At 41.6% G+C, this 13,379-nt stretch overlaps 1 protein-coding gene across 2 annotated transcripts in view; it reads left to right on the top strand.

Moving 5' to 3' along the window:
* Window positions 1–12,814, top strand: part of LIPA (lipase A, lysosomal acid type) — a 104,472-nt gene extending 91,658 nt beyond the window's left edge. For both annotated transcript variants that reach the window (XM_082672996.1, XM_082672995.1), the window contains exons 7-10: window positions 1,583–1,729; window positions 2,615–2,686; window positions 9,231–9,302; window positions 10,177–12,814. In XM_082672996.1, coding sequence (XP_082529122.1) covers window positions 1,583–1,729; window positions 2,615–2,686; window positions 9,231–9,302; window positions 10,177–10,410 — 525 coding nt within the window. In that variant the 3' untranslated portion in view covers window positions 10,411–12,814. The remainder of the gene's footprint in view (window positions 1–1,582; window positions 1,730–2,614; window positions 2,687–9,230; window positions 9,303–10,176) is intronic.
* The last annotated feature ends 565 nt before the right edge of the window (window positions 12,815–13,379 follow it).

Here is a 13,379-nt window from a genome sequence, read left to right as displayed (position 1 = left end):
TATAGACCTTGTGTGTGAATTTGTATACCTATATAGGTCCAGAGAGAAATGTATTGTTTTGTTTCACTGTAGACAGTATCCAACTATGTAACTTGAGTACCTTGACAAAGACCCTATTTCCAAATAATGTCACATGCTGAGATACAGGGAATTAGGACTTCCACATATCTTTTTCAGGAGGGACACAATTCAACCCATAAAACTGCCTTTGTAGGCATTTGAATTTTTCACTCTGCTTGTCCCTCCAGAGGGTAGGCATCAGCGAAAGTGTAAATTATAAGGAGACAAATTTGGGTTCACTATAAAGAAGATCTTTTTCCTATTTCCTATTACACATGTACACGACGATCTGCCTTGAGGGCATAGTGATTGCCCCAGAAATACTTGAGCACAGGTCCAGGGGCCATTGGTCAGGTCTGATGTACACCAGGAGTCAGCAGATGTTTTCTGTTAAAGGTCCAGATGATAAATATTTTTGGCTTTGTGGGTCATATGGTTTCTGTTTCAACTACTGAACTCTGCCTTTGTCTTCTTTTTTTTTGGCTGCATTGGGTCTCCGTTGCTGTGCGTGGGCTTTCTCTAGTTGCGGTGAGCGGGGACTACTCTTCGTTGCGGTGCCCGGGCTTTTCATCACGGTGGCTTCTCTTGTTGCGGAGCACGGGCTGTAGGCGCGTGGCTTCAGTAGTTGTGGCACATGTGCTCAGTAGTTGTGGCTCGCGGGCCCTAGAGCACGTGGGCTTCAGTAGTTGTGGTGCACGGGCTTAGTTGCTCCGTGGCATGTGGGATCTTCCCGGACTAGGGCTCAAACCCACGTCCCCTGCATTGGCAGGTGGATTCTTAACCACTGCGCCACCAGGGAAGTCCTCTGCCTTTGTCTCATGAAAACAGCCAGAGACAATGTGTATAGAGAAAAGCATGGCCGTGTTCCAGTAAACTTTATAAAAACAGGCAGTGCTGGCAGAGGAGGCATGGGGAGTTATTGTTTAAACGGGTACAGAGTTTCAGTCTGAGATGTTGAAAGAGCTCTGGAGATGGATGGATAGTAGTGATGGTTGCACAACAATGTGAATGTACTAATGCTGCTGATCTGAACACTTAAAAATGGTTAAAATGGTAAATTTTGTATTAAGTATTAAAAAACCCCAAAGGCAGTGGGCAGGATTTGGCCCACTGGCCAGTAGCATCGGATCAGATGTATGTGTCCTAAGCAGACACATTGCTGACCAACCACAGTTTCAACTCTTTCTCAGAATTCACTAGCAATCCGTCAAAGTCAGATGAAACTTTGGGGATGGCCCTGGGATCAGGGATCATTCAGGCCCCTTCTCACTGTAAAAGTCTTCTGTGGAACTATGTGATTTTTTGCCTTCTTTTTCTCGTTTGAGACTTTAAATACACGTCTGTAACATCTGCTATTGCCTTAGTAAACGTATCACACAGGTGTCCTAGTTTGAATGCCCACTGGTTGCCATTTCTCTTCTGAGGCCATCCGTGGACACGGTTGGCATGTGTCTGCTTGTGAGGTGGGACGTGGAGGCCATACACCAGAAGCAAATGCTGAGATATTCTTTTTATTTTGCAGGACTTATTTGGGGTTAAAGAATTTCTTCCCCAGAGTATATTTGTGAAGTGGCTGAGTACACATGTTTGTACTCATGTCATTCTGAAGGAGCTTTGCGGAAATGTCTTTTTTGTTATGTGTGGATTTAATGAGAGAAATTTAAATATGGTATGTATGTTTACAATAACACTTGCTTTAAACTGTCAGTGATTTTATTTTATCTGTGAATGTGCTTCTTTGTGTTGGAGGGTGTGGGAGAGGCAGGAATGACCTCATTAGAGCTCTAAAGGCTCTTTCATTTAACGGGTATAAGAATCGACCTTGGCAGGTACCTGGAACACCATTTGCGCCTAACCTCAGGCCAGCCATTGTCAGCTTCCTACATTGTACCTATGTGGAAACTATGGAATGACGGAGATTGGTCATCATTTAAATTGCAATATTTATATTTATTATAGTGATCTTTTTCTTCAAAATAATTACTATAAATGTGTTTAAATTTGGAATGGCCATTTACACACACACACAGGCACATACCCACCCATGTATATATACATTTATTTATTTATTTTATAAAATGTAAACCCTTGGCCAGCAATGTGCTGGTGTTTCTAAATACATTCGTAGTTTGTCATGTTGTATTTTGAAAACAGGTCTTAAAATTCTGGAATGAAGGCTCTAGGGAATTTTTAAGGGATGTTAATTTTTCTTGTTTCTGATGAATAAAAGCAAGGTATGATTGTTATATAAAATTTTGGAAATTCAGAAAAATATGAAGAAGAAAATAGAAATGAGCAGTAATCTCAACCAATACAGCCCCACGGTTACCATGTTGCTGTATATCCTTCATGTGTATTCTGTGTGTGTATGTGTGGTTATTCATATTTTTACAGGACGTATTTGTAGTCAAAGAATTTTTTTTCCTGCTCTTAATCTCACGTATTTGAGATTGTGGCTCTGTAGTTTTTAATGCTTCAAGGTGCAAACTGTGTTTATTATCAATGCCTCCTTCAGGCTGTTTTCATCCTTTATTTCCATGTGTTTATTTTGCAGTCTAGAGTGGCTGTGTATGGCACACACTGTCCTGCCGGAACTTCTGTGCAAAATATGTTACACTGGAGCCAGGTACTCATTCCAGGAATACAGTGGGGGGTTTGTGGAACATCGGCCTTAGAAAGTTCTGTGCATTCCATGAAGCAAATAGAAAGGTAGTCTGCTTACACATCTGAGCTGCTTTCCTTCCTGAGTCCTGGGCTCCTGTCACTATGTTTATCTCGCTTGTGTTATCCTCCCTGGGGCAGACTGTACTACGGTATGAGTTCACCAAACAGCTCTTGGGGTTGACTTGTTTGTTCTTTTCTTCCCCCTCCCCTCTGTCAGTTTTTCATTGAGTCCCAGATTTATTTTATTTCTGTGTTGCTCCAGAAAGCAAGATTTTAGAGCAGCTTTGGAGATAGAAGCTGCTATTTCAGCATTAACCTATGAACACTGTATGCCTGAAACATCAGTGGAGAAACAGAGCTAAATCAGTCAAGGATATAAGTAAGAGACACTAAATTTTAAAATAGAGTTGTGATTGTATGATCACACATCACGAAAGTATGCATGTTCATTCTAGAAAATGTATAAATTACATACGAGTATAATAATAAAAATTCTCATAAGGTGAAAAATAAAATTGTTCTGTAATCCCACACAGAGATAGAGAATGTGTACCAGGGATATAAAATGTCTCTGCATTCTACTCCATATCTCTTGCTGCATATCATTTCAGAAAGAAGTGGTTAAAGATACAGATAGAAATCATAATTGTAGAAATAGATTGTTTACTTTTCTTCTTACTCTTTTATAGCTGTTTTTTTTTCACCTGACAATATGTCAGGGACTTTTTCTACCTCAGGACATGTTTTTGTATAACTTTTCCCCCTAAATTCTTTTTAAATATGAAATAACTCACCATTTAAGCGTCAGACCAAGATGCAGTGAGTGCCTTGGATAGCAATCTTCAAACAACTGGCAGTCACTGCCTGTATCAGAATCATGTGAGTTGCTTTTAAAAGGACACTTTTTAATATAATATTATTTTTAAAAAGTAAGGGACATTGGGTTTGTGGTAGAGCTGTTGGATTAGCTACAATCCAGGCTTTTAAACACAAAGACTCCTGTGTCCCATCCCTAGAGATTCTAATTCATTCGGACTGCAGTGTGTATACCTTTACTTTTTTTAAACATCTTTGCCGAGGTATAAGTGACATACAATATTTGAAGTGTACAATGTAGTATGTTTTGCCATAGATATACACCTGCAAAGCCATCACCACAATCAAACCAGTGAACGTATCTGTCACCCCCAGAAGCCCCCTTGAGTACCCCCTCCACCCTCTCCCATCTGCAGCGACCCATCTGCTTTCTGTCACTATAGGTTACTTTGAATTTTCCAGAGTTTTGTCTAAATATAATCATACAGTATGTATTTGTTTTTGTCTGTCTTCTCTCAGCATCATTATTTTGAGATTCACCCAAGTTGTCATGTGCATCAGTACTTCATTTCTTTCTGGTGCTGAGTGGTGAGAATTTATATTTTTTAAAAATTCTGCCCATTAGATTCTTCTGCCCAACTGGATTTGGGAACCTCTGATCCGGGACATCACTGGTGCTTTGGTATCCTTCCTCAGTTGTCCCAGGAACGCTGTCAGTTGTGAGTGCTGTCGGTTACCTCTCCTTGGGCTTATCCCTATGGAACCAGGCAGGACCCGGCCTGAGGCTTTTAGCCCCGTAGTGACTGTAAGGCCTAGTGTTAAGCGTCAGGGACTCAGTACCAGAGTTTGGCCTAGAAGAGGGGCATCTGGAAGGCAGGTAGCTCATGACATGCTGAGGAGCACACCTTTACCTCTGAAGGGATGTCCCGAAACCTTCAGAAGTCCTCAGATGTTCACCCCCAAACGTCCCCTCAGTCCCCTACTTTTCTCCCCAGACACTTCTCCATCTAGAGCCGCTTGTTTTCTCTGTATGCCCTGCCGTCAGAAGAGCCTTATCTTTCTGAGCATTTTTACCCTCTTACCTATTGGACATTTTTCAGTAAGGTCCAGTTTCTGTCACCTCAAGAGTCAGTGCTCCCCTGTGTGGAGGACGACTGAGCCGAGCTGGGGGCTGTTGCTGAGCGGCCCACGCTGGCACCCCCGTGCCTCAGCAGAGCACAGGGGACCGCCAGCCCTAGCCTTTCAGGTACCCTTGGGAATGTGGTGCCTGTCACAGCACGGTAGTCCTCCAGCCTTCTGTGCTGCAGGCCCCCACTGGCGCTGGGTTTGCCTAGAGCTCTTGGATTGCCTGCAATCCAGGCTCCTGCTCTTGTTCCAGCCCTTTTTTTTTGTGGTACGCAGGCCTCTCACTGCTGTGGCCTCTCCCGTTGTGGAGCACAGGCTCCGGGCGTGCAGGCTCAGCGGCCACGGCTCACGGGCCCAGCCGCTCCGTGGCACGTGGGATCTTCCCGGACCGGGGCACGAACCCGCGTCCCCTGCATCGGCAGGCGGACTCTCAACCACTGCGCCACCAGGGAAGCCCATTCCAGCCCTTTTGTCAAGCAGCTGACTGGGGTCGGGGGCTGCTGGCTGTGGATCAGAGCACCAGTGGTGACCACGTGGTTTTAGGTCCTCACTGCATTGCAATGTGCACCACGAACGTTTCTGAAGGCCAGATTCCCTGCAGCAGTCAGCCCTGCCCTTTGTTCTTCTGCTCCCTGTGTCATCCCTTTGTTAAGAAAATGGTTGCTTTGTGCAGCTGTTTCATAGGATCTTCTTGACCCTCCCTCCTCTGGGCTGTTGGCCAAGGGCTGCCGGCCAGGGACTGCCACTCTCTGCCTACCCAGGACGTGCTGGGGCAGCAGCCCTGGTCCCTGCTGGGAGAGGCTTCCACTGAGGGTGTGCGGGGCCTGGATCCTGGCAGGCTTGAGGGCTACAATTCAGATGTGAAGTTGGGAGGTTTCCGTGGCAGGAGTTTGGGGGTGCCCTTAAAGGCCATTCTATTCATAGTAAACTTTGAAATGGATCTTTTGTATAAGTAATTAGCATTCAGTTCTCGAAGTTCTAAACCCTAGTTCTTCACTGGTTTTTTTAATTTAGCTTAGAAATCTTCTCCTTCTCTTATAAGCCTCACACGTTTCAGAGACCCTCCGGAATCTCTAGCCCCCTTGCCAGCTATGCCCAGAGCCCAGCTACTTGCTCCTGTTTGAAGAAGGCTGGTCCTAACATATCTTTACAGCGCTGTTCAGAATTACTTAGGGTGCTATAAAAAAATACAGTTTCTTGGGTCTACCCAAGACTTGTTGAGAATCAGAATTCCTGAGGGTATGGCTCTGGGATCTGCATTTTAATAAGCACCTTGTAAGATCTGATGTTCTCTATTGTTTGAAACCTGCTGCTTAAAAAAAAAATGCAAAATATACATTAGCTAGGCTCTTCAAAACACTGTAAGAGACATTTAGTAAAATTTTTGTTATACATATATGTTCATTATGAAATTTTAAAAATATGTGAGTACAAGAAGAAAATACATTACCTGTATGTCTACCACCAGGGATAACTACGATTAGTATTTGCGTATTCTAGGGGAGGTAAAATTTTTCCTTTACTCTCTTCGGGTTTCTGACTGGGACTGACATAGGACAAATTAACTGGAGAAAAGCATATGGATTTCATTTACGTGTACATGGGAGCCCTCACAAAAATGAAGACCCAAAGAAGTAACTAGGCCTAAGTGCTTATATACTAGGTTGAACAAAGGGTAGCAGTTTTAGAAAAGTAACTAAAATATATGGGGAGACTTACAAGACATGAGAGTTATTTTCACAAGGTCTTTTTGTATAGATTTCTGTCAGCCTCCTCTTTTAGACTCTGGTGATGAGCACGCTTCTTCCTCCTGGTATAGGGAGGGCTTCTTTCACATGGGAGTTTTGTGTTCTCCTTTTAGAAAGAAAAAGGAAGGTCAGCGTCCTCTTCACATCTTCTGTTTTTCAAGTGCCTTTAACTCAAAATAATCATTATGCCAAAGCGGCATATTTTGGGGTGGCATGTTCTGAACTCTTACACTGTAATCTTATAATTTTTTTTGGTATAATTGTTTCCATTACAGAAGGAGGATTATGCTACATGCACTTTTTAATAATTTTATTTTTTATTTGATCAAACAGCATTGTATTTCTGAGGTACAGGCTAAGTTGCTGTATCAAAGACCCTAAAATACAGCATCTAAATAAATAGTTTCCTTCCTCAGAATCCAGTCCAGACATCAGTGGCACACAGTTGTGGAGGAGTTGTGACTGCTTTGGGAAGTCATGCAGTGACCCAGTCCCCTCTGCACTATAGCTTGGCCATCTCTGGGGCGCTGGCCTCTTCTGCCTGGTTGAAACTGGGTCACGTTCATGGCAGTTCCAGCCCCCAGGAAGAAGGCACATGAGGGATATGGTTCCTACCCTGGCAGCCATGTGCTTAGCAAAAACTTTAGAAATTTTATTACTGAAAGGAAGAAGGCAGGAATGGGTACTGGGGGGCAGATAGCAGCCATGATCAGAAATGATCAGAAATGCTTTTCCAGGTCAGTAACTACACTTAAAAATATTTGTAACTGAGGACAACTTTTTATTGTTCGAATTTATTATTATTATTATTACTATGATAGGTTTTTTGGCAATAAAACATTCTGGGATAAATATTCTTGAATTAGAGATCTGTCCTTATACATTAGGCAGATGACTTCCTTAGGATACAGTCTTAGTAGACTTAGTGATCAGAGGGTAGGCATCTCTTTAAGACTTCCAAATATGTTTGGTACTTTAGAAAGGTTGAACCTATTTACATTTTCATTACCAACAAGATGTTAAAATAATTTTTTAACTAGTTTAAAATTAACTTAAACTTAAAATATTCATATGTGGATAAAGGTCAGGTGGAAATGCTTATAATATTAGGAGAGACTTCAAAAACTGTCTCTCCTAGTATTATAAGCATTTTCACCTGACCTTTATCCACATAAGATTGCCACTTAAGTATAGCCATAGTGCATGTTCAATTTTACTTTCTGACTTTTCTCCACTTAGTGTTATTTATAAACAGTTTTTCTTTCTATTGTATTATATTTGTATTTACGACAGTGGCATACCATGTGTATATTGATGTAATATAATGTATTTAACCAAGTATCTGTCATTGGATGTTAGCTTATTCGCAGGTTTTTGTTACTATGAATAGTCTTCTTCACATTTCCCTCCTTCTGAGACGCCCTTGCAAGGGCGTAGTTTGCAGTCCTGTGACGCTGAGCACAAAAGTCAAATCCTGAACTCTCGGCACGTCTTTCCTTTGTTTCTACACTCACTCTGGGTGCTTTATATAAAAGCCAAAGACATATGTGAGAAAGTGACAAGCTGGTGTCTGTCTATGGGGGCAGCACAACTTGCACTGATATATTTTCACTGGCATTTAGAGCTAGGGAAGAGATGCACTAACAGATGCTGTAAATTCATATCTTATTCTGCTTGTTAAATGTGCTGCAGGTATTAATCTCTGTCATTTGCAATGGCAAATGCAGATGCTAAACAGTCCCCCTGTAGTACCTCATCTCACACTGTTGTTTATTGTAGAAACCAGTAGAATTTTATGCAATTGATAAGAACTGAAGCCAAAGGCAGTTCTGACAAAGAATGCCTAGGTTTTTCCTGTTTACCAGACGCCACCCTCTGGCCAAAGCTTATTAAACAGTTTCCAATTCATTTGGTTCGCCAATTTTGGATTTAATTCTTGACATATTTTTAATTGGGGGATATAGAGGAGGTATGGATTTGCATTATTTAAAAATTTATGAATAAGTGACTTTTTGTTCATATTTTTCTATCATGCTATCCTAAATAAGCATACATTTAAATTTCATATACAATATCATTTCATGGCTCTAGTATCCTCAACTGATTAGAATTGTTCAGTGTACAGTACAATTTGGTGATTTTACTGGTACTGGTACTCAAGAAAAAGTGTTAAATGAATTAAATTCGTAAAATATTAAATAATATAACTAGTCAAATCGGATGGATATATGGGAAATATGATGGAGATTATATGTAAATTAGTAAAATATTAAATAATATAACTAGTCAAATCGGATGGATATATAGGAAATATGATGGAGATTATATGATGGAGATTATATGTAATATAGAAATATGATGGAGTTACATATACAATTAATGTATTTACATACTAATATAAATACACATTAATATATTAATCCATTGTTATATGTAATATGTATTTCTTTCCCAAGTGAGATAGTGAACTCTTTGGAAAAGTTTAAGATTCAAATTCCAATAAAAAAACATCAGCGTAAAGTTTATCCAACGGGTGCAATGCTGATCCAGGATCGTTTACAGCACATATGTGTAGCTGCTTTATTGTGTCAGATAATAGCTACTTTCCAATCATACAGTGAGAAATTGAGTCATTTAGGAAAGCAGAGCAAAATTATGCCGTTTTATTTTAAATTGCAGTTTGGAAATTAAGAGTGAATCTGGGTATCGGTGTAAACTTGGTATCTGAGGGGGTGGCTTAACTCTTGCAACCTGTGATGCTATATCAGATTTCTGTGTTAGATAACTTTATTTCTCCCCCAATTATCTTCTGTCTAGCTTGTTAAATTGCAGAAGTTTCAAGCCTTCGACTGGGGAAGTAGTGCCAAGAATTATTTTCATTACAACCAGGTAAAGTCTTCAGAGTCTTTAGAATTAAAATGGGGCCTGAAAACTCATCAAGGAAGCCAGCCTGAGTTATGAGGATTCTGGCTGGGTTCAGGTGCCAGGGGAAATGGTCGGGAGGGTTGACTAGGTAGCCTTTGTTTCCCCCCAGTCAGTTCTAGAACAACCTAAGCATCCTGGTTCGTGCTTTGGACCTTGTCCTTTCCCTGGCTCTGTATAGTCATCTCTGTCATTGGTCATGGATAGTGATCAGGCAGGCACACAGACCTTAAGAGTCAGACAAGCCTATAGGGCTGTTATCTGGTGGTTGGGGGGCCTTGGCCAAATTACGTTGCCTAAACCTTTTCTTCCATATACACATGAATTGACCACTTTTTGGGTGCTAAGGGCTCTAAAATGGGAGGCACTCTGCTCATGTTTTTCTTATTTAATTCTCAGAATATCCCTGTGACATAGATGTGATGATGACTAAAGAGGAAGAAACAGAGGCTTAGGGAATTTCTATGACTTGGGTCACACCCCAGAGGGAAGGGAGGTGTGGCTATGACTCCAAAGCCCCTTCCCAACCACTTGGTTTGGTTCTACAGCTTGGCATCAACTACCTGGGAGAATGACGCCTTCCTCCCAGGGGATGAAACTCGTTACCTTGCCCAACACAGGGTAACAACTCGATAGCTAGCAGTGGTAACGGCTAGCATCCTTTTCTTGTGGGTTAGGCTTCTTTTTGTTCTGGTAATAGCAACTTGAAAAGTAAATAGAGTGATTTTCAAACTTTAGTCTTTGATTCTCAGATCAGATTGACTAATCAGTGTTTCCTGGGGATTGTATTTTTGTCAATTAAAACAACAAAGACAAAGCTTTCTATGGGTTTTCATTACAGAGTTACCCTCCCTCTTACAATGTGAGAGACATGCTGGTGCGGACCGCTGTCTGGAGTGGGGGGCAGGACTGGCTCGCGGACGTCAGCGACGTCAGTGTCTTACTGACCCAGATCTCCAACTTGGTGTACCACAAGCACATTCCTGAGTGGGAGCATCTCGACTTCATCTGGGGCTTGGATGCCCCGTGGCGGCTCTATAATGAAATAATAAGTCTAATGAGGAAGTATCAGTGAACGCCAGGCTGGAGACATTTACTGTCAAGTCATGTTAAATCTGTTTGCTTAATTTCTCTAAATATACTTGTTTTCCTTTCCCAGGCGTTTCGTATTTTTATATTCAAGAAAATGATGCCGTTGAAGATGCCCAGTTCTCTCCAGTTAGGATAAGAAACGCTTTTGCTTTTTTTGTTTAATCAAACAAACTGCCCGCCAACCTTTGATCCTCTCCCATGGGGAGGAGAGTGGTCTTAAACCTGAGGAGGGGTGGGTGGTGGTTTGGAAATCCGCAGTTTCCACTGAGCGAGGCTGTGAGTGGAGACTGAGCCCTGATTGACCCCATTTGCAGGTAGTGGCTGCAGGTGCGACCCTGGATTCAAGGACTGTCCATCCAATGCTCTCCTTGGACAAATGAAGCAACCAAAGCTGGCAGAGACAATGCCATAGGGCCCCCAAAACATAGATTTAGGAGTCTAATGTGATCTCTCCCACTACTCTGTAAGCTTGAAGATATATCTTACTTATCTCTGTATGCCCAGAATCTAACACAATACCTGGAATATTAGTGAGTTAATAAATATATGCGGACTGACAGAATGTGTGACAAGCGATGGACTTTGTCATTTAGCTATATGAAATTAGATGCACAAGTAACATCTGGGCGGGTCTGAAGTGGAATCTGATTTTTCATGGCAACTAAAGTGAAATCATAAAGAAAAGAGTAAAATTGTACTAGATGCGAAGGATCTACGTCCCCAGGAGGATGCCACTCTCCCCACTGGCCTTATGTCCCCCTCAAGAAAGAACAATGCTTTCTCCTTTGACGAAGGCAAACTGGTTTGGCCAACCAGGTACAAGATTCTTGGGTCAGGGCCAGAAAGAACAGGACAGTGAGTGGCTGTTTTTGTTTGTTGTTTTCCAGCAGCAGTGGGAGAGAGCTCGTCAGAGAATGGCTTCTGTGTCCTGGGTGACTTGGTTTCCCTTCTTTGGTTGCTGCCGTGGAGTCTCCTTCAGATGCCCTTGAGAACTTGTGGTCAGTCAATCTGCCACTCAGACCACGGGAATGAATGAGCAGGGGCTACATTCTATAGAGTCCACCTGTTGGAGTGTTTTTCTCTTCACCTCCTTCCCAAACTGTTCTTTGGGGATTTTTCTTCAGTATGTGGGCCAGTCCAGAGGTGGAGATGTTGCATGGTGGTTTTTACTACAGTTGGGCTACACGGTGCATTTGCCTTTGTTGCTGGCCTCTTGCTCCTGATGCAGCTGTGTAGGCTCTTATATCCTTACAACCCTAGCTGCATTCATGTAGCTTTATTTTACCGTTGGCTGACAGTACAGAACAAGATTGGACCTTGTACCTTGAGAAGTCCTGTAACAGGTTGGGAGGAGTTCTGACTCTCTTCTTTTCCACTGGGTTTGCTATATATTCTTTTGAGCAGAGCACAGAGATCTCCACAGACCTCTAGGGCAAGGAGAAGACTAGTTAATATTCCGTCAACTTGGAACTCCAAGATCTTGTGTTTACTTGGGTAAAGCCACTGCATGAAGTCACAATTGAGAATGAAGTCATTTTTTTCATTCGCCATAAGGGGGCGCTCTTGGCTCTGCTTCTTAACCTTTTCTGGGCTAGGCAGAGAACTTTGCTGATTTAGGAGGCAACTGGTAATTTGAGGACTGATAAGACCAACCATGTCTGTGGTCATTTCTGTCCAGGATTATAACTAATTCTTGCCTAATTCGTAATATCTGAAAAATGTTCTCAAAGAATAACTGTGCCCCAAATGGGACATGAAAATAAAAACTTGCCTAATAGCTAAGAGTGGTCAGAACCTCAGACATGAGGAGGAAGTGGGGAATGCTTTAACCAAGGCTTCACACTTATTAAGACTGTTGATATTATCTCCAAACAATGATTATTTTGTGTTTGTGGGTATGAAATGTGTTAATTTGTTAAATGTATGCCTTTAAAGTATCCTGTAATTTTAACTCGTCATTTTTTTTTTGATATATGGAGAGATTTTCAAAATGTGACCCCTGAAAGACAACATCAAGTTATCATAACTCTGATTTTAAAAAGTTTGTCAGTGATTCATTCAAGAGTATTTATTGAGTATTTATTGTACTGTGCAAGGTACAGATTTCAAGTTCAATTCCAAACTAAACAAGTAAAACCTTCTCTACCAACTTGGTTTAGTAGTACTAAAACGAATACTTGGCATTTTTACACTGTGCCTTCCGGGGTTTTGAAGCCTTCTCATAAGGCTTTGATCTTTACAGCACCCCTTTGACGGGTAAGGTGAGTATTTTCTCTGCTTTACAGGCAACGGTATGCCTTTTAATGGGGATGATTTTATATGCTTTAAATATTTTAAGCAGGTTGTTGAGAGTTCCAACAATGTCAGTAGAAGCACCCACTTACATGTGACACAGATGGATCAAAATATAAAGAGAACACTTTTAAAACCAAGTATGTCTCAGCATCTGTGTCAAATAAGGCCATCAAGGACTCTCTTGGGGGAGCTTATACCCTCCCCCCACCAAGTTCTTCATCAGCATCCCCTACTGTTTTGGTGTTGATAATTATTGTTTTCTGAGTCTCTTGTAAACTGCCCTATAAGTGGAACTTCGATGCCGCACTCCAACACCAAACTCCTCCTGTAGAGGTACCTACCTTGAAATTGACACTGACCAAGTTCTGCTCTCAGTTTGGCTCTTACTTCCTATTGAACCCTAGCTAGTCTTGACTTTTCTGAGACTGAGTCTTCATGTTTACAAGGAGGGATTAGATTTTGATCTTTGAGTTTGCTCCAGCCTCTATGAGTTTTACGTGTTACAGCTGTAAAACGTTAAAACACTTCTCATCTCTGATACCCAGGAATAATCGTTTCGGCTAGACAGATGCCAACACAGTCTCACCTAATTATGGAAAGAAAAAATAATCGTAAAGGCCATGCAAAAAAAAGAAATTGTGTCATTGGTAAAGGGTT

This window comes from Grampus griseus, assembly GCF_964374135.1.
Source record: "Grampus griseus genome assembly, chromosome: 16".
Lineage (NCBI taxonomy): Eukaryota > Metazoa > Chordata > Mammalia > Artiodactyla > Delphinidae > Grampus > Grampus griseus.
This window is presented reverse-complemented; position numbering and strand designations above follow the sequence as displayed.